This window comes from Orcinus orca, chromosome 8, assembly GCF_937001465.1.
Source record: "Orcinus orca chromosome 8, mOrcOrc1.1, whole genome shotgun sequence".
Taxonomy (NCBI): Eukaryota; Metazoa; Chordata; class Mammalia; order Artiodactyla; family Delphinidae; genus Orcinus; species Orcinus orca.
Window position 1 is genome coordinate 82445783 of NC_064566.1, and position 26518 is coordinate 82472300.

Below are 26518 nucleotides of genomic sequence, written 5' to 3' on the forward strand. Positions count from 1 at the left end.
AACTTCTAAACATAAAAAAATTATAAAAATTTTAATATAAAACGTCCTAAGAAATTTTACCCATGACATCTGCAAGCATTCTCAGAAAAGAAAAATCAAGTTGCAAAAACAAAAATCTGCCTAGGGCTTCCCTGGTGGCGCAGTGGTTGAGAGTCCGCCTGCCGATGCAGGGGACACGGGTTCGTGCTCCGGTCCGGGAGGATCGCACGTGACGCGGAGCGGCTGGGCCCGTGAGCCACGGCCGCTGAGCCTGCGCGTCCGGAGCCTATGCTCTGCAACGGGAGAGGCCACAACAGTGAGAGGCCCGCGTATCGCAAAAAAAAAAAAGAAAAAAAAAAATCTGCCTAAAGACTCAATATAGTGCACTATGGCTTATATGTCTGTTTGCCTGTAAGTGAATAGAAGAAATAAGCAACTCATTTTGTCTTGATCAGCAGAAGAAAAAGGAGAACAGTTTACACAAAATGAAGCACTGATTAAATATTTGAGTAATTAAAAGGTACTCAGACCCATAATGAAAATCTACAGAAGTATCTGGCAGACTCTCTGAGCTCAATGATTTCATGAAATATAGTTTAACACCATGACACAAGACAGTGTACACTTTCCTTTCTCGCAGAGCTCCCTGCCTTACCAGTAACAAATAATACACTCTATAAAATTTAAATATCTATTAATTCATGTTAGCATCTTGTTACTGTTTCTCTCATTTGGATGGACTTTTGACTTGTACTGTTTGTCTAAGCTAAGGATGTCTGCTTTGCTTTGTCAGTGTCCAGAGGCCATAGGAAAGCAACTGTGTAACAGGAATTCACTTTCCTCCTTCACAAAGGAGATAGTTCATCAGGGTAGTCTCTAAGGTCTCTTCCAGTCACCAAATTCCATAATCTAGGAAAGATATTTTCTCTTTGGCGCTGGAAATATACACACTTAAATACTTATACATACTTTTTAATACTGACAATAAACAGCTCAAATTTAAGAGCACCAGGTTAAAAAACACTGTGAAGATCATAAAATTTAGTTTGGCAATATATTGTCAAACCTAAATGAACAGAGGACAGCAATAGTCCCAGAAAACTGTCAGTTCTAGGAATTATGCGGACCACAAATAAAAGTTGTCCTGACCCAGTCTACAATAAATAATGTTTCAATTGTTGGCCAACATTTAAAAATGAGCAGATTACTCACAAATATTCATATTTAAATATTTTGTCAAAAATTCTGAATTCCCAGCCACATTGAGCCATTAATCCCTCTTGCCACAATTACATGGAGATGAGAGTGGCTAGCCCCCTTAAATGGGCAAGTCCTCTCAAGTTCATTGCTGATGTCACCACACTTCCCTGTTTCACCCATCCACATTCCCCACCTAGCACCTGCAGTGGTTGAATTTTGCAGTTGTCATTTAGAGGACATTAATGTTAGGTGAATAAACAGGTGGCTGGAGAGCCAAACTGAAAAAAACATTTATTATTGTGCACTTCTCTAAAAACATGGTTGGTTATGTTAGAAAACTATTGTGTCTGAAAAGTTCATGATTTTTTAGAAAACTGTGGATCTTAGTGTTATATAATTTCTGAAATCTCTTTTCTTTCGTAGCGTACCAAATAAGTTGTTTAGAAAAATTTTAGAATCTCCCTGTGTACTATATCTTACAGTATACATGTCTGTCAGTCTCTTCAACCCTTGACATAAATTTCTTTATATACATAATGAAATCTCATATTGCATAATTTATTTTCCTTTGGATAGAATGAATAAACTTCTCTTCATTTTATTGGCTAAGAAACAGATGTACATAAATTTCAATTTTTTTCAAAAGTCTATGTTCTAATATAAAGTCTGATTGTTTGGTCATGAGGGATTTTAACTATTCTAAGAATAGTTATTAGAAAAAATGTTATTTTAGTATAAAAGCAAGGAAATAAATACTTCAAGCTTTAATGCTTTTAAAAGTATTGTGATTGTAGTGATTACTATACTAAGGCATATTCTAATTTCTCAAAACCCAAAAGTGTTTTCTGTTTTCATTACACACACACTCAGACACACACACAAACACAGTCAAAGCAAATTATAAATAATATTCTTTGAATAATAAATCATGGTTTAATATCATAGGGAATGAAATAGCATTTTTATTAGACACCATTCTGTTCTATAATATCCTAATAGCTTAGAGCAAAGCAGTAAAGTGCTTTATAAATCAGAGTTTATTTAACTATGAAAACTTTGGAAATGGTTCTGAGAACTCAAAAAGCTTAAAAATATAACTTTGACTGAAAAAGTAACTAGAGTGGCTCATTGTTTCTATTTTGTGTTTTCCTTCTCAGTGTACAGTCCAGATGTTTGACAATTATTCTTAAAATTTGATTATAGACAAAATAATGTATCACAACACACAATTAAACCAACCATTTTATGATATTTACTAACATCTGACTACTGGCTCTAATATTATATTCTAGAACGGGAAAAATATTTTAGTAGATGTTTTTATAGATGAACCAACTAAACCATGCAAATGTTTAGTATTTCCATCTAGTCATTGTTACTTGTAAATTCTCCTTCAGGATTTTGTGCAGGGTGTTTTAGAAATGCACAATTACAAAAAAAATTGAAACAGTGGATACTGCAATCTTACTTGTCTGAGTTATGTATGTGTTTGTCCTTTTTAAATTGACAGCTAAAATTTGGTTTGCTTTAAGAAGTGGCTTTTTAACACAACATCAGTTTTCCATAATCCTGTAAGACCTACTTCTTTTTCCATGAAGTATAAGTACACTTATCGTGCCTCTTCCAGTAGTATAGGGGTATAATGGCCAAAATCCCTTCAGCAGAGCAGAATGGAGGAAGTGCTTCACCAGCGATTTTCTTTTCAAGCAGTAGAGTAGAATAAGCATGAACTTTGGAATCAGACTTGGGTTAAAAATTGCTCTTTCCCCACTTAGATGTAAAATTGTATACAAGTTATATAACTTTACCTAATTTCATTTTTAAAAAAGGAAAAGAAAAATGAGAATAATGCATAACTTGCAGGGTTGTAGAAAGTTTGAATGAGATAATGAATATAAAATGACTATTATTACAGAGCCTGACACACAATAGTTTAATAATTGTCAAGTTGTCTTCCCTTTCCCTTCTTCAGCTAGCTGTCTGGATGGCTCCCTCATGCTTGGAACATGACATTAGAACATTTGTACATGTATCCTTAGCCTAAAGCACAGAGCAGGCAGTCCCATTAAAAGTATGTAAGCTGCGGGACTTCCCTGCTGGTCCAGTGGTTAAGACTTTGCCTTCCCATGCAGGGGGTACGGGTTCGATCCCAAGTCAGAGAGCCACATGCCTCATGGCCAAAAAACCAAAACATAAAACAGAAGCAGTATTGTAACAAATTCAATACAGGCTTAAAAAAAAAAAAGGTTCACATCAAAAAAAAAAAAATCTTAAAAAATAGTATGTAAGCTGTGAGCTCCAAACAAGCTGTGTGTAAATTAACTTTGGTAAAATTGTGTCATCTTAAATACAATGAGGCATAATTATACTTTGTGCAAACACAATTTTACATGTTAGATTTGCTTGAAATGGCTGCTTGCTTCATTCAAAATATTAGTTAGGGCCAAATATCTTAATGAATCACAAATACCTTTCACACATAACCTCTTCTTTGTGTCCATTGATTTGGTTATTCATTCAGCAAATATTTGCTGACCACCAACTATGTGCCAAGAACTATGCTGGCTGCTGGAGGAAAAAAGGTGCCAGGATCCTTGCTGCCACAGAATTATGTCTAGTAGTACCAACAGACATTAAACAAATGTCACAAATTCTGCATCCAAAATAAGTGATGACATTTCAGTTATTCAGGAAGCATAATATTCATGAGAACAATTTCTAAAACCCACTCAAATATCTGGCAAATATTATTCCATTCCATTTTTAATTGATGTTATCCACCACTTCCATGATGTATTTAAATGCTTTTCAGGAAGACAGCTGTGTCTCCTCTGATGAAGAAAAGCTTTCAACGTATTATTTAAGATCCTTGAAAAAGTGTTTCTCCAGCATAAGAAGAATCTACTGAAATTATGCAACCGAGTTATATGGTATAAAATACAGATGATGAATCAAATTTTTCCATTAAGGAGCCACTTAAAGGTAAAAATATACTCCAGATCCTTGAATGCTAAACAGTAAATCACTGGTTGCCCTTCCGTCTACACTTTCTTCATGATTGGAAGTTGACAAATAAAGAACCAAACATACTTGCTATGATTTAGGTGCTTTTTAGAATTGGTTTCTTCCTCTCCTTTCACCTTCTTTCCTTCTAAAGGTTCACTTGTTGGAGTCCTTCAGTTATATATTAGTAGCGTAAAAGAAAGATATGATCTTCACACCACCCAAACTATTGCCAAGGAAGCCACCTTACACTGAATGGAATCTTGTTTCTCATGCTGAATATTGCAAATAGGCTTCCGCTTATTCCTTTATAGGCCTTGAAAGAAAAATGAGCCATGTGTTTCCATTACAATGGCCTGACTGCAGAAAGAAATGTGCAAACAAGTCTGTATGATTTTACTAAGCTTTCAATTAGTTTAATTTAGAATTTAAATCTTCTTTCTAGCTGAGACACCATAAAACTGAAGGGGAGCATGTACAGGGCTGTACAAGTGCAGCCCATGATTATATTTCATTGTGATCTTTGATGGCCTTGTGCAGAGCATCTTCAGAGAAGACATTTCTGAGAAAGTGAAAGAACTTAATTGTGATATAATTAAGGTGAAATATTTTTTGTGTAATTTGCATTTCAACTTGTCATTTATGGTGAAGAACTTCAGTAACTTTATGTACTGTAGCTACCCACCATTTAGACATCTAAGAAAATTAGCTTTTATATATTAATAACCTATAATAATGCCTTAAAGGCATAAATTAATGAATTCTGGGTCCAGCATGCACTACCTACCATCTGATTTAGCCTGTTCAAATCTGACTATGAGGAGCTTATCATTTTAACAGCAAATAATTGGAGAAAGAGGAAGATGCTTAATGAATACTTTCTGACTTTTTAAAGATTTCATATAAACTGTTAGTGTTTTAAGGGAAATTATTTTAAAGATCCTGATGGGTGATAATATTTCTTTTAGAAGAAAAATAAATGGCAGAATTCTAAAAATTAACGGGTAGAAATTAGATGAACTCATGGTGGAAAACAGTAGTCAGGAAAGTCTAGGACCAGGAGCTGTGCAGGATGAGGTTCAGGAGAGGTTGCAGGACCAGGAATTAATAGAATTTCACCAGCAGCTCCAGAATCTATGCTGCTGGGTGAACTCATAGCCTCATCATCTTCTAGGTAGTGAAAATTAAATGCATAAAAATGAAATTATAACATCGCTCTGATAAAAATATGAAATAAAAAAGTATGTTTTTTTCAATTGTGAAGGAGAGGATTGTCCTATTACCTGAATTTTAAATTGTTAAAAAATTAATATATAATTTTGACTACAATCGGTTTCCTTATATAGAATCATTAAATTTCTATGTCATAATAGCTGGCAGTTTTCAGAGACTAAAATTTAATTAAAAACTAAGAGTAAACTGGCACACAGTTGAAAGGGAAGAGAGAACACACACAAACATCGAAAGTAAATTGTCTAGCCTCACAGTAGAAATGAAAATTTTTAACTACTTAAGTCAACTCATCAACCTGAAAGTAGATTTTTGTGGCTTCCAGTCATTCCACCCTCTCCTAGTCTGTCTTATTTCCTTATTTCTTTTACTAGAGACCATGATTTCAATCATTTAGCAAATATTAATTGAGCACTTTCCATGTGCCAGTTTTAGAACCTGAGAATACATCAGTGAACAAGGAAGTCAAATTATCTGCTCTTGTAGATCCTTTATTCTGCTGGATAAAAGAGATGCATAAGCAAGCAAATAAATAAGATAATTTCAAATAGTGGTAAGGACTATACAAAAAATTTAAAAAGATCATGTGATAGAGAGTAACTGTAGCTGTGGGAGCCTCATTTCATAGAGGTGTCAGGGAGCTCCTCTCTGAGGAGTTGGAATCTTTGCTGAGACAAGAACAGGGAAAATTCCAGCCATAGGAAGGCCAGGAAGAGGGATCAGCTAAGGCAAAGGCCCTACCATAGGATGAAAAGGGAGTGTTTGGCTGAGTGTACTGAGAGAGGGGACAATGGTCAATGAGACTAGTGAAGGCAAGATCATTAGAAGTTTTTAAGACCACATGAATATTATTCTAAATATGATGAAAAGCCACTGAAATTTTAAGTAGGAATGAGATGCAATCTTACTTGCATTCTCTGCTGACTGTAGAGTAATTGGGGAGGAAGAAAACTGGAAGTAGGAAGTATAGTTAGTATACTTATAGACTTTTGTAGCATACTGGGCAAGATAATGGCAGCGTAATGGGGATATAGAGAACTGAAGGGACTTAGATATTATTTTAGACATATTGGAGGTAAAACCATCAAGATTTGCTCACGACTTCAATATGGGGACAAAAAGAAGATAAAAATACAGAACATTTTGATAAATGGTCATGCTTTTAACTAGGATTGGGGAAAACAGTTACCACGTTCTGGAAAAAAATGAAATTCTTCTGTTTTGTCCCAGCTGGATTTTCAGTGCTGGATAGACAATCAAAGGGAGATGTCAAGCATTGATATTTGAGTCAGAAGCTCATCAGAGATGACAAAACAGATGATATTTATCAGGGATATATTGGTACATGGATGATATTTGAAATGATAAAAATAGATGAGATTATCTAAAGAAAGAGTATAGAAGAAGGGTTATGTCATTATTTCAAGATAAGTCATAGTGTCAATTATATCTCAGTAAAGCTGGAAAAGAAAGGAAAGGAAAGAAGGAAAAAGGGAAGGAAAGAAGAAGCGAAGGAAAGAAGGAAGGAAGGAAAGAAGAAAGGAAAGGAAGGAGGTCAGACAGGGAGATACAAGCAAGGAAACTGAGAATCAGTGTTCAGATAAGAGGAGACCCAAGAAAGTGTGCTGTTAAGTAAGCCAAGACAATAATGTGTTTCAAGAAAAGAGACAGTAATAAACTCCTAAACACCAACTCCTCTTTATTATTCCCTTTGATCACCATCCTGTGTTGAGCCTGAAGAAAATCATGAATTTCTAAGTTGCTGTCACTTCCAACTCATATTTTCTGATCTTGTCTTTTGTCAGCATTCATTTAATCATGCATATTGTTTTGTCATTCATTCAATAAGGTTTTATAGGGCACTTACTAAATGCCAGGTATTGTGTTAATATGTTGTGTTGGTTACAGTTGTGGATAAAATAGGCATGGTTCTTTAGCATCATGGAATTTATAAGCCATTTTATATGTTCTTGTTTTAGTTTCCTCTCCTACCCTCTGCAACCATTTGAAATGTGTGCCACTTACAAACACCTTTATCAAACCTCAGTGATACAACATTGCCTTTTATATCAGTGCAACTAGAAAACTATCAGCCCACATACATCTTATCTAATCTTTTCATCTATGAAATCTATGGAAAGAGGTACCCTTCACACACTTGCACATCTCATTCAAGGCCAACCTTATACCCATCACTGACCCCAAACATTCTATTTTTCTGGGGCCTTACTTAATCACTGCCCCCTTTCTTTTCTATATCTCCCTCTCTACTGGCTCCGTTTCCTCAACCTATAAACATGCTCAAATTTCTCCTGTCCTCCCTCAAGGAACACCCCCCGAATATATATATATATATTACTACTTGATATTCTGAGAAGTCATATTCCTTTGAAGATAAATTCATCATTAGATCATTAATGAAGACAACATTTTATTGCTATCTAATCCAATTGTTACTGGAATCATGAATCTGAAATGTATTATTAGGAACTCACTATTACTAGTATTGCTAATTAACTCCTAGAAGTTATGTATAGCAACTTTAACCAGGTGTTCCTGGATCAGAAGCCATGTTTCTCCTACAGTGACAAGAACCCCATCGACCAAACAGCATTCTCTGGCTTCTCCTTTGTGAACCCCAAATTCAAGAGGCTCCTGGAAAACTGAAGTTTCCAGACATACCCACCAGCCCACCCCAGTCAGGGAGCATGGGTCAGCCAGTACAACCTGCCCACTCAGCCCAGGCAGAGCAAGCTGGCTCCCCCACAATAAGCAACAGTGTGATAATTGTGATCTCTGCTGCTGCCAACGCCCCTCAACACCCAGAGAGGCCTCAGCTCTTGTCTGGTTGGGCTTTAATGGTACAGGATCTCTATAGTATGTATTTGCACAATGCAAAGATAAGAGTAACAATAATAGAATATCAATAATGATGAATGAGGTAATATATGTGAATGTTCTTTGTAAAATGTAAAGATCTATCTAAAGGAATAAGTTGTTACCTTTATTTTTTTAATCTTCTGCCGACACATTCTAACCCTTCTTGTAGCAGAAAAGGTTGGGGAAATTATTCAAGGCAATAGATTTTCACAAATGCTAACAGCATCAGCCAATTTGCCAAAGCCATCAGAGTGGGAGAATGTGTTTAATTCTTGGGTGTCCACCAGTGTAATAATGACCATCAGGTAAAACAGGTGAAGTAACATATAAGCACAAAACACCTATTATGTTTACACTGACTAATCCATGAGAAGGGAGAAACAACAGATTTGCAGTACCAAGCCAATATCCCCAGCATAACAATGCCTTTTATTTTACAATCCTCACCTCACCTATATCTGGCTCACAAATTCTTCCCTAGTTCTATCTGCAAAATGTAATTACTACTTCATTTGTTGTTCTAGTTGCCATTTTTAACATTATTTGCATTGGTAAAATATCATCAATATAAGGAGGAAGCTTATGACCATGACTGCTAGCAATGAGACCTGTGTAGTTCAATTTATCCTGAGACTCTTGTCCCACATAGCCTTGTTCCAACACATTCTTAAGTTACCTCACTGCTGTGATCATCGGAATGGAAATATCCTGTAGCCTCCTCTGTTTTAGCTTGCCTCCTTCTCCTCAATGTTTGCTTGATTATTCCTCTTCCCCTGAACTTACTGACTCAACACATTCCATTTCTGGTAAATAAAATTAATACATTCCCTTTCTCCAATATTAATAGATGTAATTTTTATTAATATTACCCAACAATTATTTCTGTAATATGTTTATAAACATTTATGCAATATGTGTACAACATGTAATGTCTAATCTTAATTGTATATACAAACCTAGTAGATAAGAGAGAAACAAGTAATTTTATTACAATGTAATAATAGAGAGGAAGTAATAAAGTTTCTGAGAGAATAATATATCAGATTATATAAAATGATACTCTTCCTTAAAATATTATTGTACTTTATTTATTCACTTGTCCAGTCAACACAATATCAATTGGGGTATGTAAGGTGAATAAGACTCCCAGGAATCTCATGGCTATTGCTAGGGATGGACAATATCAAAAATAACTATATCAAATACAGCTAAGGAAGGTCAGTGTTTTAAGAAATGCACAGAGTATGAGGGCAGAAAAGAGAAGGGGCCTCTAATTCAGCCTAAGGGAATCAGGGAAGGTTTACAAGAAAAGGAAATTTCTGCATAATTAGGATTGATAATTCATAGAAACAGCAAAATATTTTAGAGGCTATGCCAAACATAAGTTTGGATGAAATTTCTACCTTAGATCACAACATCTGCATATACAGTAACACATGCAGCAAAGACTTTCAGTTACAGAATTATTACTGATTCTATAACATAAACATACTTTTTAAAAACAGTTATAGGGTTTCCCTGGTGGCACAGTGGTTGAGAGTTCTCCTGCCGATGCAGGGGACATGGATTCGTGCCCCGGTCCGGGAAGATCCCACATGCCACGGAGCAGCTAGGCCCGTGAGCCATGGCCGCTAAGCCTGCGCGTCCGGAGCCTGTGCTCCGCAACGGGAGAGGCCACAGCAGTGAGAGGCCTGCATACCGCAAAAAAAAAAAAAAAAAAAAAAAAAAAAAATTTTTTAAATGTATGTTGAGTTTACAAGAAAATAAAAATGTATATATCCAAAGGACAGAACTGGGGAACTGAAAACAATAATAATTTAAAACCAAGAGTGGACACTGTGGCTTTCCCTTGAGGAGATTTGAACTAAATGTCTGAATGAGAACATAATCTTAAAGACATTGGACCAACAAGTAGCATGAAGTTGGAGCTAAGACTACCATACAAACCAGGCTATAGCTTTAGTGAGAGAGTGTAATTTTAGTGGCTTGCCAGGAGCTCTGTATACAAAAATAATCATAATGATGGTCTCTCATGAGAATTTTTACACATGGTCTGCTCTCATGTAAGTTTCCTGTACAAATTTATGCACTCTGCATTTTCCAAGAGACCATAACCTGAGATTTACAGGTATGTATGCACACACACACCAGCACTGCCACCACCACCACCACCACATATACAAATACACTGGGATGCTTGGCAAATGCAAAATCACTTTTGAGAAATGTTTATCCAAGCAGGTTTCTCTAAATTCTCACAGACAGACTTTGCTAAAATGAGCTCACAGTTCAAAGCTATGAAACTAACATGTTGACAATTCACCTGGAGTAAGAACTATAATCCACACAAAGAAGTGTTAAATTACCAAGGGTTTCAGTTAATAGTAACATTGGATAGAGGCTATGATATGTTTAAAATATTTAAACACATGTGGAACTACAATATTGAATAATAATAACATGTATGACAGGAGCACAATTTCTAGGTTAAAATGCTTAAATGTCCTTGTGTTATTCAGATGGAATGTGGAGATATTTAATAAATTTAGAATTTTATGACCAAGATGGCAGTGTAGGAGACCCAGGCTTCTGTTTTCCCACAAAGAACAACAGTTAGGAAGCTATCCACAAATGAAAATAGCTCAGAGCTCAGGAGTCCACTTACGAAGCTTCAGCAACACAATAGAGCAAAAATCTGAGAACAACCACACAGAAACGATAGGAAGAAAAGTTTCATTTTGCCTGCATCATCCCTTCCCCAAGACTGGCACTGTTTAGTGCCAAAAGGGAACTCCCAACCCAAGAGATTTCTCTTGGCCCAGAAAAGGAGAAGAGGGTGAGTGACAAGCTTCCCCAGTCTTTTAGGGAACTGCACAAAGTACCCACTGTGGTTTCACCCCATCCAGAGACCAGCAAAGCTGAGACATCTAGAGACATCTAGGAACAAGGAAGAAGGGAAGGGGCTACCAATAACAGCCATGTGCAGGAATGACCTTGGTTCCCAGTAGCCTGCTTGTCAGAGGATCCCAGTAGGCTTCACTACTAAGAATCTCAGAACCTTTAAAGATATTGCAGACTAGCACAGCTTTTATTACTGGACCCCAGCAGATTGACCCACAAAGGACACAGGCAGATTTCTCTGCTGAAGAAACCAACAATCAAAACAACCATCACAGATCCCCTGCCTATTTCATGGCTGAAATTTTTGTCCTACAGATTTCCACATTCACAGATGCCAGTTGCCTGAATCCCTTCCTGTTCTCTTCCTTCCTCCTCCTGCCAGAACCCAAGATCAGTACTAGCAGCCAGTCCCAGCCTCTGCAGCTATGTGCATGCAAGATGCCAGCCTAGACCCCTGCAGCCAACTCCCACTGCTGTGTGCACACCCATTATTAGCCCCTGTAGCCACATCAGTGCCCACCAACAAACAAGGTCCCCACACCTGTTGTCGGCCTGGATCTGGCCCTGACCTTTTTCACTGGCCTGCCCTGCGGTTGGTTGCCTGCAGCTTGTCCTAGTAGTCAAGAACCTGCACGATGCCTGCCCTGATTCCTATCACCAGCCCCCACCACCATACATGCATTTGCAGCTAGGCCATGCTGTTCCATGACTACATGCCAATAACCAGGGCTCCAGAAGCTGCTCGTGCTCCTGCAATTGGCTCTGACTCCTCTTGGTCCCAGCTCTCACCACTGTGTGTGTGTATGCAGTCAGCCAAGTGTATGCACACCACTGGTTCTGGCCACCACTGCCACCTTCCCCAGTCCCTAGCTGCTGGACCTGGAGGTGCTCTTGAGAACCCCACCATCAGCCTTAGTAGCCAATGTGAAACCCCCATAACTCTTGCCAAGGACCATGCAGTTTTCAATGTCACAGACCCCAGCTGCCTGAGCTGATGAGACACAATGCCCCCCCAAGACCTGGAGCACTCACACACACCCCTGCACTTGGCACTCTGTAGTATTAGACTAGGCTGGAGTCACAAAATGTTCCAGCATTCCCCAACTCACAGATAAAGAAGTCAGCCCATAAAGTCTGGAAAAGGAGATGTTTTCTTAAAATGTGCAGACACCTACCCAAGGTTACAGGGATCACAAAGAATCAGAAAAACATGACACCACCAAAGGAACACAGTAAATATCCAGTAATTGACCCTAAGGAAATGATGATCCATGAATTGCCTGACAAAAAATGCAAAATAATTGTTCTAAAGGTTCTCAGAGAGCCACAAGAGAACACAGGTAAGCAATTTAAAGAAATCAAGGAAACAATACAAAAAAATGAGAAGTTCAACAAAGAGATAGAAAATATAAAAATAACCAAACAGGAATCTTGGAGCTCAAAAATATAATGACTGGCTGAAGGATTCAATAGAAAGCTTCAACATCAGACTCAACCAAACAAGAGAAAGAATCAATGAGTGTGAAGGCACCCAATTTGAAAATATCTAAGTTAGAGTAACATTAAAAAACAAAAAAAAAAAAGAAAAAAAAATGAAGAAAACCTACAGGACTTATGAGACACCATTAAGATAAACAATCTATGAATTATGGGAGTTATAGAAGGAGAAGAGAAGAAGATAGGGACAGAAAGTTTGCTTAAAAAAATAATGGCTGAAAATTTCCCAGATCAGGGGCAAGATTTGTATATTTGAGATTATGGGGCTCACAGGTCACCATATTAAAGTCAAAGAGTTCTTATCCAAACACATTATAATAAAAGTAGCAAGAATTAAGAAGTTTGCCACTCATAAAAGATCCTCTAAGGCTATCAGTGAATTTCTCATCAGAAATATTATAGGCCAGGCGAGAGTGGGAAGATATATTCAATGTGCTGAAAGAAAAAAAAAATTCAACCAAGAATACTTTATCTGGCAAAGTTGTCCATCAGAAATTAAGGAGAAGTAAAGGCTTTCCCAGACAAACAAAAGCTGAGGGAGTTCATCACCACTAGATCTGCCTCACAAGAAATACTGAAAAGGATTCTTCAAGCTAAAATGAAAGCATTCTAATTAATAACATGAAAATGTATGAAACTATAAGGCACACTGCTAAAAGTAACTATATAGGCAAATTCAGAAAACTCCAATGCTGTAATATGATGGTATGTTAATCACAATTCTAGTACAAAAATTAAAGGACAGGGCTTCCCTGGTGGTGCAGTGGTTGAGAGTCCGCCTACCGATGCAGGGGACATGGGTTCGTGCCCCCGTATGGGAAGATCCCACATGCCTCGGAGCAGCTAGGCCCGTGAGCCATGGCCGCTGAGCCTGTGCATCTGGACCCTGTGCTCCACAATGGGAGAGGCCACAACAGTGAGAGGCCCGCGTACGACAAAAAAAAAAAAAAAAAAAAATTAAAGGACAAAAGTATTAAAAATAACCATAATGGATATATTATATAAAAAGATGGAAATTGTGACATCTAAAACATAAAATGGGGAGGAGTAAAAGGGTAGAGCTTTGTATGCTATTGAAGTTAAGCTGGCATTAGCTTAAAATAGACTGTTATATCTATAAGATGTTTTATGTAAGCCTTATTGTAACCATAAAGTAAAAACCCACAGTTGTTACACAAATCATAAAGAGAAGGGAATCAAAATCACTATGGAAAATGATTAATTCACAAAGACAGCAAGAGATGAAGAAAGGAGCAAAGGAATTACAAAACAGCCAGGAAACAATTCTTAAGATGGTATTAAGAAATGGATAAATTCCTAGAAACATACAATCTACCAAGACAGAATCATGAAGAAATATAAAATCTGAACAGATTGATAATAAGTAAAGATATTTAATCAGTAATCAAAAACTTCCCAACAAAGAAAAGCCCAGAACCCGTGGCTTCATGGGTGAATATTTAAAGAAGCATTAATACCAATCCTTCTCAAACTCTTCCCAAAAATTGAAGAGAAAAGAACACTCTCAAATTCATTTTACAAGGCTAGCATTACCTGACACCAAAGCTAGATAAGGACATGAAAGAAAAGAAAACTACAGGTCAATATCCCAGAAAAATATAGATGCAAAAATTCTCAACAAAATACTAGCAAACTGAATGCAACTACATATTAAAAGGTTTATACACCAGGATCCAATAGGATTTATTTCAGGGATGAAAGGATAGTTCAACATCTGCAAATCAATAAATATTATAAACCATATTAATAGAATGAAAGATAAAAATCATGATTATTTCAATAGATGCAGAAAAAATATTTGACAGAATTCAACATCCTTTCATAATAAAAACTCTTAACAAAGAAAGCATAGAAAGAGTACCTTAACAAAATAAAAGTCATATATGATAAGCCCATAGCTAACATCATACTTAATGGTGAAAAGTTGAAAGATCAGGAACAAAATAAAGGTGCCCACTTTCACCACTCCTATTGAACCAAGTATTGGAAGTCCTACCTAGAGCAATTGGCAAGAAGAAGTAGTAACAGGCACCCAAATCAGAAAGGGAAAAGTAAAAAATGTCTCTGTTTTCAGATTATATGCTTTCATATATAGAAAATCCTAAAGACTCCACCAAAAAACTATTAGAACTAATAAATGAATCAGTAAAGTTTCAGGATATAAAATCACCATACCAAAATCGGTTGAGTTTCCATATACTAACAATAAACTCTCTGAAAAATAAATTTTTAAAAATTTACAATAGCTTAAGAAACAATAAAATGCTTAATAATAAACTTAACTGAGAAAGTGAAAGACCTGTACACCAAAAACTGTAAGATATTGATGAAAGAAATAAATGGAAAAATATACCGTGCTTAGGGATTGGAAGAATTAGTATTGTTAAAATGTCCCTCCACCAAGGAAATCTACAGATTTAATGCAATCCCTAGAAAAATACCCATGATATTTTTCACAGAACTAAGACAAATAATCCTAAAAATTTGTATGGAACCACAAAAGACCCCCAAACCAAAACAATCTTGAGAAAGAAAACCAAAGCTGGAGAAACCACACTTCCTGATTTCAAACTACATTACAAAGTATTGTAATTAAAACAGTATGATACTGGCATAAAAACAAATACATACAACAATGGAACAGAATCAAGAGCCCAGAAATAAACCCATATACTTAGAGTCAACTAATATTTGTCAAAGGAGCCAGGAATACTCAATGAAGAAAAATAGTCTCAATAAATGGTTTTGGAAAAACTTAATACTCACATGCAAAAGAATGAAATTGGACCCCAATCTTATGCCACTCACAAAAATTAATTCAAAATGGATAAAAGACTTAAACTGGTCATAGCATTGATATTTTTAGATATGGCACAAAAAGCACAGGCAATGAATGCAAAAATAAACATCAAACTAAAAAGTTTCTGGACAACAAAAGAAACAATCAACAATATGAAAAGACAGCCTACATAATGGGAGAAAATATTTGTAAATAATATACCTGATAAGGAGTTAATATTCAAAATATATAAGGGACTCATACAATTTAATAACAATAATAACAATCTGATTTAAAAAGGAGTAAAAGACCTGAATGACATTTCTTCAAAGAAGACCAACAGATACATGAAAAGATGCTCAACATCAGAGAAATCAATCAATCTGGGAAACGCAAATCAAAAGGACAATGAGATATCACTTCACACCTGTTAGAATGGCTATTATCAAAAAGACAAGTGATAACAAGTGTGCAAGGATGTGGAGAAAAGGGAACCTTCACAAACTGTGGGGAGAGAGGGATATAAATTGGTATAGCCACTATGAAAAACAGTATAGAGGTTCCTCAAAAAAATTAAAAAACGGGACTACCATATGATCCAGCAATGACACTTTGGGTATATATCCAAAGGAAGTGAAATCACCACCTCAAAGAGATATCTGTATACCCATGTACATTTCAGCATCATTATACATCATTATTATATATTAATATACAGTAGCCAATGCATGGAAACAACCTAAGTGTTCACTGATGGATGAATGAATGAAGAAAAGATATAAATAAAATATATTTTTTATATAAAATTTTATGAATTTTATGAATTTATATGAAGTACAATATTTTTCAGCGCCAAACTGAAAGCCAGTATCTTAGATTTGAGTTCTAAAGCTCTTTAAAATTTTTTTCAGTAAAGTAAAATAAAAATTAATTGAACTAGATTATCTACTACATAAAGATGGAAAGTGGGTCCTCAACTTGCATGAAAATCAAAGGAACAAGAAAATATGAAATAAGAAAAGCACCGAGTAACTCCAGGTTATATGCCAAATGTATAGCACTTACATAAATATCTCCAAACTTTGGTGGAACATTCATGAGGTTAAGGTCCAATTCAGCAACTTGATTTATTCGGTCCCTTAAATCATAGAACTGAATTGAGTTTAAGCCTAAGATATTCATATGTTAAATTATGATGTTTCTCATAAGTTGCAGGAAAATTATAGCCAGTCACACTGTCAGAACAAGCTTTCCAGTTTGGTCAATCTACTCAGGTAATAAAATTCCAGTTTCTGGTGAGCATAGAATTAGAATTGGATGTACTTTCTTGATAGTATTTCTTTATTAAATATTCATGAAAATAACTGGTATTTGTTATAAGAATCTTAATAGTTGGTTGTGGATCAATTGTGGTATTTTACCCTCTAATCATTTTACTCTCTTATTAAATAATAAAAATACTAAACTTTATACATGCATGTAGAAAATTTGTGTTTATAAAATCTATCACTTACTAATTGCCTCGTATAGCCTCATAGGATAGCAGTTTTAGATACATTATCTCATATAATCCTTGGCATATTATATATTCAGAGTTGAGACAAGCAATTTTAAGGAATTTAGCCAAGGTTACCTGGCTAATAAGCAAAATCACAACAATTTGAACTTACTTGCAAAGTTTGCAGTCTTTCCCCTATATCTTTTTTTTTTAACATCTTTATTGAAGTATAATTGTTTTACAATGGTGTGTTAGTTTCTGCTGTATAACAAAGTGAATCAGCTATACATATACATATATCCCCATATCTCCTCCCTCTTGCGTCTCCCTCCCACCGTCCCTATCCCCCCGCTCTAGGTGGTCACAAAGCACCAAACTGATCTCCCTGTGTTATGCGGCTGTTTCCCACTAGCTATCTATTTTACTTTGGAGAGTGCATATATGTCCATGCCACTCTCTCACTTCGTCCCAGCTTACCCTTCCCCCTCCACATGTGCTCAAGTCCTTCTCTATGTCTACATCTTTATTCCTGTCCTGCCGCTAAGTTCTTCAGAAACTTTTTTTTTTTTTTTTAGATTCCATACATATGTGTTAGCATACGGTATTTGTTTTTCTCTTTCTGACTTACTTCACTCTATATAACACTCTCTAGGTCCATCCACCTCACTACAAAAAACTCAATTTCATTTCTTTCTATGGTTGAGTAATATTCCATTGTATATATGTGCCACATCTTCTTTATCCACTCATCAGTCAATGGACACTTATGTTGCTTCTCTCTCCTGGCTATCATAAATAGTGCCTCAAAGAACATTGTGGTACATGACTCTTTATGAATTATGGTTTTCTCAGGGTATATGCCCAGTAGTGGGATTGTTGGGTCATATGGTAGTTCTACTTTTAGTATTTTAAGGAACCTCCATACTGTTCTCCATAGTGGCTGTATCAATTTACATTCCCACCAACAGTGCAAGAGGTTTCCCTTTTCTCCACACCCTCTCCAGCATTTATTGTTTGTAGATTTTTTGATGATGGCCATTCTGTCTGGTGTGAGGTGATACCTCATTGTAGTTTTGATTTGCATTTCTCTAATGATTAGTGATGTTGAGCATCCTTTCATGTGTTTGTTGGCAACCTGTATATCTTCTTTGGAAAAATGTTTATTTAGGTCTTCTGCCCATTTTTGGATTGGATTGTTTGTTTTTTTGATATTGAGCTGCATGAGCTGGTTGCATATTTTGGAGATTAATCCTTTGTCAGTTGCTTCATTTGCAAATATTTTCTCCCATTATGAGGGTTTTCTTTTCATCTTGTTTATATTTTCCTTCACTGTGCAGAAGCTTTTAAGTTTCATTAGGTACCATTTGTTTATTTTTATTTCCATTTATGTAGGAGGTGGGTCAAAAAGGATCTTGCTGTAAGTTATGTCACAGAGTGTTCTGCCTATGTTTTCCTCTAAGAGTTTTATTGTGTCTGGCCTTACAATTAGATCTTTAATTCATTTTAAGTTTATTTTTGTGTATGTTGTTAGGGAGTGTTCTAATTTCATTATTTTACATGTAGCTGTCCAGTTTTCCCAACACCGCTTATTGAAGAGGCTGTCTTTTCTCCATTGTTTATTCTTGCCCCCTTTATCAAAGATAAGGTGACTATATGTGTGCGGGTTGATCTCTGGGCTTCCTATCCTGTTCCATTGATCTATATTTCTGTTTTTGTGCCAGTAGCATACTGTCTTGATTACTGTAGCTTTGTAGTATATTTTGAAGTCAGGGAACCTGATGCCTCCAGTTCCGTTTTTCTTTCTCAAGATTTCTTTGGCTATTCAGGGTCTTCTATGTTTCCATATAAATTGTGAAATTTTTGTTCTAGTTCTGTGAAAAATGTCAGTGGTGCTTCGATAGGGATTGAATTGAATCAGTAGATTATTTTGGGTAATGTAGTCATTTTCACAATGTTCCTTCTTCCAATCCAAGAACATGGTATATCTCTTCATCTGTTTGTATGATCTTTAGTTTCTGTCATCAGTGTCTTATAGTTTTCTTCATACAGGTCTTTTGTCTCCTTAAGTAGGTTTATTCTTAGGTATTTTATTCTTTTTGTTGCAGTGGTAAATGGGAGTGTCTCCTTAATTTCTATTTCACATTTTTCATCATTAGTGTATAGGAATGCCAGATATTTCTGTGCATTAATTTTGTATCCTGCTACATTACCAAATTCATTGATTAGCTCTAGTAGTTTTCCAGTAGCATCTTTAGGATTCTCTATGTATAGTACCAGGTCATCTGCAAACAATGACAGTTTTATTTCTTCCCTTCATATTTGGATTCCTTTTATTTCTTTTTCTTCTCTGATTGTTGTGACTAAAGCTTCCAAAACTATGTTGAATAATAGTGATGAGAGTGGGCAACCTTGTCTTGTTTCTGATGTTAGTGGAAATAGCTTCACTTTTTCACCATTGAGGATGATGTTGGCTGTGGGTTTGTCATATATGTCCTTTATTATGTTGAGTTAAGTTCCCTCTATACCTACTTTTCGGAGAGTTTCTTTCATAAATGGGTGTTGAATTTTGTCAAATGCTTTTTCTGCATCTACTGAGATTATCATATGGTTTTTATCCTTCAATATGTTAATATGGTATATCACTTTGATTGACTTGTGTATACTGAAGAATCCTTGCATTCCTGGGATAAATCCCACTTCATCATGGTGTATGATCCTTTTCATGTGCTGTTGGATTTGGTTTGCTAGTATTTTGTTGAGGATTTTTGCATCTATATTCATCAGTGATATTGGCCTATAGTTTTCTCTTTTTGTGTTATCTTTGTCTGGTTTTGGTATCAGGGTGCTGGTGGCCTCCTAGAATGAGCTTGGATGTGTTCCTCCCTCTGCTGTATTTTGGAACAGTTTGAGAAGGATAGGTGTTAACTCTTCTCTAAATGTTTCATAGAATTCACCTCTGAAGCCATCTGTTTCTGGGCTTTTATTTGTTGGAAGATTCATAATCACAGTTTCAATTTCAGTGCTTCTGATTGGTCTGTTCATATTTTCTCTTTCTTCCTGGTTCAGTCTCGGAAGGTTGTGCTTTTCTAATAATTTGTCCACTTCTTCCAGGTTGTCCATTTTTGGGCCTATCTTTGCTTGTAGTAATCTCTCATGATACTATGTATTCCTGCAGTGTCAGTTGCTACTTCTCCTTTTTCATTTCTAATTCTATTGATTTGAGTTTTTCCCTTTTTTCTTGATGAGTCTGGTTAATGGTTTATCAATTTTGTTTATCTTCTCAAAGAACCAGCTTTTAGTTTTATTGATCTTTGCTATTGTTTCCTTCATATCTTTTTCATTTATTTCTGATCAGTTCTTTATGATTTCTTTCCTTCTGTTAACTTTGGGGGTTTTTTGTTCTTCTTTCTCTAATTGCTTTGATGTAAGATTAGGTTGTTCATTTGAGATGTTTTCGTTTCCTGAGTTAGGATTGTATTGCTATAAACTTCTCTCTTAAAACTGCTTTTGCTGCATCCCATAAGTTTTGGGTCATAGTGTTTTCATTGTCATTTGTTTCCAGGTATTTTTTTTATTTCCTCTTTGATTTCTTCGGTGATTTCTTGATTTTTTAGTAGTGTATTATTTAGCCTCCATGTGCTTGTACTTCTTACAGATATTTTCCTATAATTAATATCTAGCCTCATAGTGTGGTGGTCTGAAAAGATATTTGATATGGTTTCAGTTTTCTTAAATTTACCAAGGCTTGATTTGTGAACCAAGATATGATCTATCCTGGAGAATGTTCCATGATCACTTGAGAAGAAAGTGTATTCTGTTGTTTTTGGTTGGAATGTCCTATAAATACCAGTTAAGTCCATCTTGTTTAATGTATCATTTAAAGCTTGTGTTTCCTTATTTATTTTCATTTTGGATGATCTGTCCATTGTTGAAAGTAGGGTGTTAATTCCCCTACTATGACTCTGTTACTGTCAATTTCCCCTTTTATTGCTGTTAGAATTTGCCTTATATATTGAGGTGCTCCTATGTTGAGTGCATTAATATTTACAATTGTTATATCTTCTTCTTGGTTTCATCCCCTGATCATTATGTAGTGTCCTTCTTTGTCTCTTATAACATTCTTTATATTAAAGTCTATTTTGTCTGATATGAGAATTGCTACTCCAGCTTTCTTTTGATTTCCTTTTGCATGAAATATCTTTTTCCATCCCCTTACTTTCAGTCTGTATGTTTCCCTAGGTATGAAATGGGTCTCTTGTAGACAGCATACATACAGGTCTTGTTTTTGTATCCATTCAGCCAGTCTATGTCTTTTGATTGGAGCGTTTAATCTATTTACATTTAAGGTAATGATCAATATGTATGTTCCTATTACCATTTTCTTAATTGTTTTGGGTTTGTTATTGCAGGTCCACTCCTTCTCTTGTGTTTCCTGCCTAGAGAAGTTCCTTTACTGTTTGCTGTAAAGCTGGTTTGGTGGTGCTGAATTCTCTTAACTTTTGCTTTTCTATAAAGTTTTAATTTCTCCATCGAACCTGAATCAGATCCTTACTTGGTAGAGTAATCTTAATTGTAGGTTTTTCCCTTTCATCACTTTAAATATGTCCTGCCACACCCTTCTGGCTTGCAGAATTTCTTCTGAGAATTCAGCTGTTAACCATATAGGGATTCCCTCGTATGTTATTTGTTGCTTTTCCCTTGCTGCTTTTAATATTTTTTTCTTTCAATTTAATTTTTGATAGTTTAATATGTGTCTTGCCATGTTTCTCCATGAATTTATCCTGTATGGGACTCTCTGTGCTTCCTGGACTTGATTGACTATTTCCTTTCCCATATTAGGGATGTTTTCAACTATAATCTCTTCAACTATTTTCTCAGTCCCTTTCTTTTTCAATTCTTCTTCTGGGACCCCTATAATTCGAAGATTGATGCATTAAATGTTGTCCCAAAGGTCTCTGAGACTGTTCTCAAGTCTTTTCCTTCTTTTTTCTTTATTCTGCTCTGTTGTAGTTATTTCCACTATTTTATCTTACAGGTCACTTATCCATTCTTCTGCCTCAGTTATTCTGCTATTAATTCTTTCTAGAGTACTTTTACTTTCATCTATTGTGTTGTTCATCATTTTTTGTTTGCTCTTTAGTTCTTCTAGGTCCCTGTTAAACATTTCTTGTATTTTCTTCCTTCTATATCCAAGATTTTGGATCATCTTTACTATCATTATTCTGAATTCTTTTTCAGGTAGGCTGCCTATTTCCTCCTCATTTGTTTGGTCTGGTGGTTTTTTACCTTGCTCCTTCATCTGCTGTGTATTTCTCTGCCTTCTCATTCTGCTTAACTTACTGCATTTGGGGTCTCCTTTTCACAGGCTTCAGGTTCGTAGTTCTCATTGTTTTTGGTGTCTGCCCCCAGTGGCTAAGGTTGGTTCAGTGGGTTGTGTAGACTCCTGGTAGAGAGGATGATGCCTGTGTTCTGGTGGATGAGGCTGGATCTTGTCTTCTGGTGGGCAGGACCATGTCTGGTGCTGTGCTTTGGGGTGTCTGTGAATTTATTATGATTTTAGGCAGCCTCTCTGCTAATGGGTGGGGTTGTGTTCCTGTCTTGCTAGTTGTTTGGCATGAGTTGTGTAGCCATGTAGCTTGTTGGTCGTTGAGTGGAGCTGGGTCTTAGTGTTGATATGGAGATCTCTGGGAGTGTTTTCACCATTTGATATTATGTGGGGCCTGGAGGTCTCTGGTGAGCCAATGTTTTGAACTTGGCTTTCCCACCTAAGGGGCTCAGGCCTGACACCCGGCCGGAGCACCAAGACTCTGTCAGCCACTTGGCTGCTAGTGCTCGAGGGTCTCCTGCAGATGGGAGGTGACTGTGGCTCACTGCAGGGACAAGGACACTGGCAGCAGAAGTTCTGGGAAGTACTACTTGTCGTGAGCCCTCCCAGTGTCTGCCATTATCCCCACCAAAGAGCCGGGTAAGCTCCCCCTATATCTTAATGTCAATTCTTAGTCTTTTTTTATGAATGTAAACTCTGGTCCCTTAATTGGACTTTAGTTTTTCCAGAACATGTGTGTATCTCTTACAGCACATCATCTAAAGAAAACCAGTAGCAATTTATTTTCTGTTAATTGTTACCCTCTTCTTATTTAATTAAATTTCTTAGGCTCTCTCTCCAGTTTCAAGAGGCACAATAAAAAAGAATAAATGAAATACCTCCAGATTTTATTAATTTATCTTATTTGATTATGCTTCATAATTTCCTAAAACCCAGATATAGAATATAGATATAAATGTTATCAGGACAGTTAATTTTTTTCAAGAAACTATAACTGCTTTAACAAAGAAAAATCTAATTTCTTTGTTTCACAAGGAACTACTCCTAAGATAAATACCTCTAGATTACCCAACACCCTAGGCTTCTTATGGTCACACTTAAAAGTCTCTAGCATAGGATTTGTCACATTATCGTGGAATGTTATATATTACTTCATTTTAGTCAAATTTTTCTTAATTCAAATTGGTTTCTTGAGAAAACCCCTTGTTATCTCATTTACTGCAGGGCTTTGAGGACAAGCTTAACATTTCACTAATTGATTATACAAATAATTGCACACTTCACTTTTACTGTTTCCTTATATTATATTCCTGACATATCAATGACTCAGAGATTTTGTTTGTTTCATAAACTATAGATGTGGAGTCAACAGTTTTAGAGTGTGCTAATAGTTTATGGGTTTTTTTGTTTGTTTTTGTTTCAGTCTGTTCCCAGTATTCTAGAGGAGTATTTGCCATTTTTGGACTCTATGATAAGAGGTCAGTACATACCTTGACCTCATTCTGCAGCGCCTTACACATCTCCCTCATCACACCAAGTTTCCCTACTGAGGGGGAGAGCCAGTTTGTGCTGCAGCTAAGGCCTTCCTTACGAGGAGCACTCTTGAGTCTGCTGGATCACTATGAATGGAACTGTTTTGTCTTCCTGTATGACACAGACAGGGGTAAGTCGCAATTCCACATCTACATAAGTAAAACTCTAATTTGCGATCTGAAATGACTTTTTATCACTTGTGTGAGCAAAATATTTTGATCCCTAATGTGGCTAAAATCAGAAAATGGTCAATGTGTATTCTCAGTGTTTTTATCTTGACTCTGGGGAAAAATTTTTAATTAAATGAACTTTAAATTCACAAGGTTACTTGAGCAAACCATGCTCTTTAGTTGAAATTAAAATAGATAATTTTTTTAAATTTCCATGATGATATTTCAGGTGCAGTCATAAAATATGTATGTCCTTTACCTCAAATGCAAATTATTTCATGATTTGGAAGATTTTTAAATAGTATCAGGTTGAGGCATAGCATTGAGTTTGAAATATAAAATGTTAAATGAGTAATTGAAGGGTCATGATAATGAGAATAAAGATTTGGTGGTAAGGCTTCTGCTTGCTGGTAACCTTTCACTTTATCTTTACCTATCAGTCTTTAAAGATTAATAAGTGGTATGATCCATGTGTTGGAGAAACAAGGTGGAAAACTAACACTAAATTATTGGCAATCCATACAGTTCTGTACAATGTTGATATACTTTGACTTTCGGTTGGAGACATAACTTAAGGAATTCCAATTTTTGTTCAGTTCTGCTTTTTATTTAGTGACCAGAATATAGCAACATATTATGTTTCAAAATAAACATCAGGGAATCACCTGTGGGGTTTTGTTTTCAGTTCTTTTTCCTTAAAGTGTAAGATTTAGGAGGAGACAAGAAGTTATAGTAAAAGTTCAAACAGGCAACATTTCAAGAACATGCTTAGTAAAATTCTACCTGTGAAGTGAGTAAAACAATAAATATAAAAACAATAAACAAAATAAATCATTTGAAGATATAATTATCTTCAAAATCCAAATATTCAGAATCCTATATTGAGACAAAAACTTATTAAATGAATTCATATTTCTCATTTATATTTACATATTTAATTAGATGGAAATGTAAGTCATATAAGATTTCACACCAATGATAGTCCTTTGTTTATATTGGCATTCTTGGTAAATTTTCCATTTGGAAACAAGCTCAGAAAATTTAATATCATCAGTGTATTTTCTTCATGGTTGTAGCATACTCTAATTCTCATTTTGAAATTTGGGAGCCTATCTATATCTCATGGTATCACTTTCCAATAGCTAACAATCCAAAGCATCCTAGAGAATGTATTACAGATTAGAGAGATTATCACTCTCCTCACTTTTAACTTTTGGAAATATTCTTAAGCTAGGGGACACTGAGAATTGAATCATAATGCAAATTAAAACAACAATGAGATACTACTACATGTCTATTAGAATGGAAAAAATTTAGATCACTGACAACATCAAATGGTGGTTAGGAAGTGGAGTAACAGGAACTTTCATTCATTGTTGGGGGGAATGTAAAATGGTACAGCCACTTTGTAAGACAATTTGGCAGTTTCTTACAAAACTAGATTTTCTCTTACTATATGATCCAGCAATCATGCTCCTTGGTGTTTTCACCCAAACCACACAGAAACCTTCACACAGATGTTTATAACAGCTTTATTCATAATAGTCAAAACTTAGAAGCAACCAAGATGTCCTTCAGTAGGTGAAGGGATGATTAAACAGTGATACATTTAGACAATTCAGAACTGAAAAGAAATGAGCTATCAAGACATAAAAAGACATGGAGGAAACTTAAATGCATATAACTAAGTGAAAGAAGACATTCTGAAAAGGATACAATACTGCATTATTCCAACCATATGACATTCTGGGAAAGGACAAACTATGAGACAATAAAAAGATCAGTGGTTTCCAGGAGTGAAGGGGAAGAAGGGATCAATAGGTGGAGCACAGAGGATTTTTAGGGCAGTGAAAGAGTTCTGTGTAATATTATAATGGTGGATGCATGTCACTATACATTTTTCCAAACCCATAGAATGTATAAAACCAAGGATGAACCCTAGTGTAAACTAGGACTTTGGGTAATAACGTACCAATGTAAGTTCATCAATTATATAATATGAGTGTCAAGTGAAAAAAAAATTCCACTTCAATAAAATTGATTTTAAGTGCTTAAAAAATTGAATCATAATGTCAAGAAATATATACTGGAATATGGATGAGATGGTTCTTCCTGTGGCTTGTTATGACACAGCTTAGTTTGCCACTTTGGGCAGAAGATCCTTATCTTATGGCATCTTGGTCTCATTGAAATACCAGTGGGACCTGTCTCACTTTCCTCTGCCCTTGTGCAAACCAGTCTCTGGCAAGGAGAGGATTCTAAGCATTCATGCATCAGTCTCCCCACCAAACAGGGATTAAAATTAATGATTTGCTTTTGCACCAGTTTGTACTTTTTAGGATCCTCACTCCTGCATAACAAGTCAGATGATCCAAACTTGGTCCACCTCCCATTACTTTTTACCATGGGATCTCTCTAGTATAAGCAGACAATACTTGGTTATTTAGAGATTCTTTCTCCTGGTTAAATTTCTGCCTTCAAAGGCTTAAACTCATCATGGT

At 35.9% G+C, this 26518-nt stretch overlaps 1 protein-coding gene across 11 annotated transcripts in view; it reads left to right on the top strand.

Annotated features, from left to right (window-relative positions):
• Window positions 1-26518, top strand: part of GRIA4 (glutamate ionotropic receptor AMPA type subunit 4) — a 517460-nt gene that overhangs the window by 145131 nt on the left and 345811 nt on the right. For 10 of the 11 annotated variants that reach the window (XR_007478959.1, XM_049714079.1, XM_004284005.3 and 7 more), the window contains one exon: window positions 23738-23977. Coding sequence is in view for 10 of the 11 variants with exons in the window: in XM_049714079.1 (XP_049570036.1) it covers window positions 23738-23977 (240 nt within the window). In the remaining variant the exon portion in view is untranslated. Of the gene's footprint in view, window positions 1-3991; window positions 4162-23737; window positions 23978-26518 lie in introns of all 11 variants that reach the window. The other variant, XM_033413423.2, reaches the window with a different exon arrangement.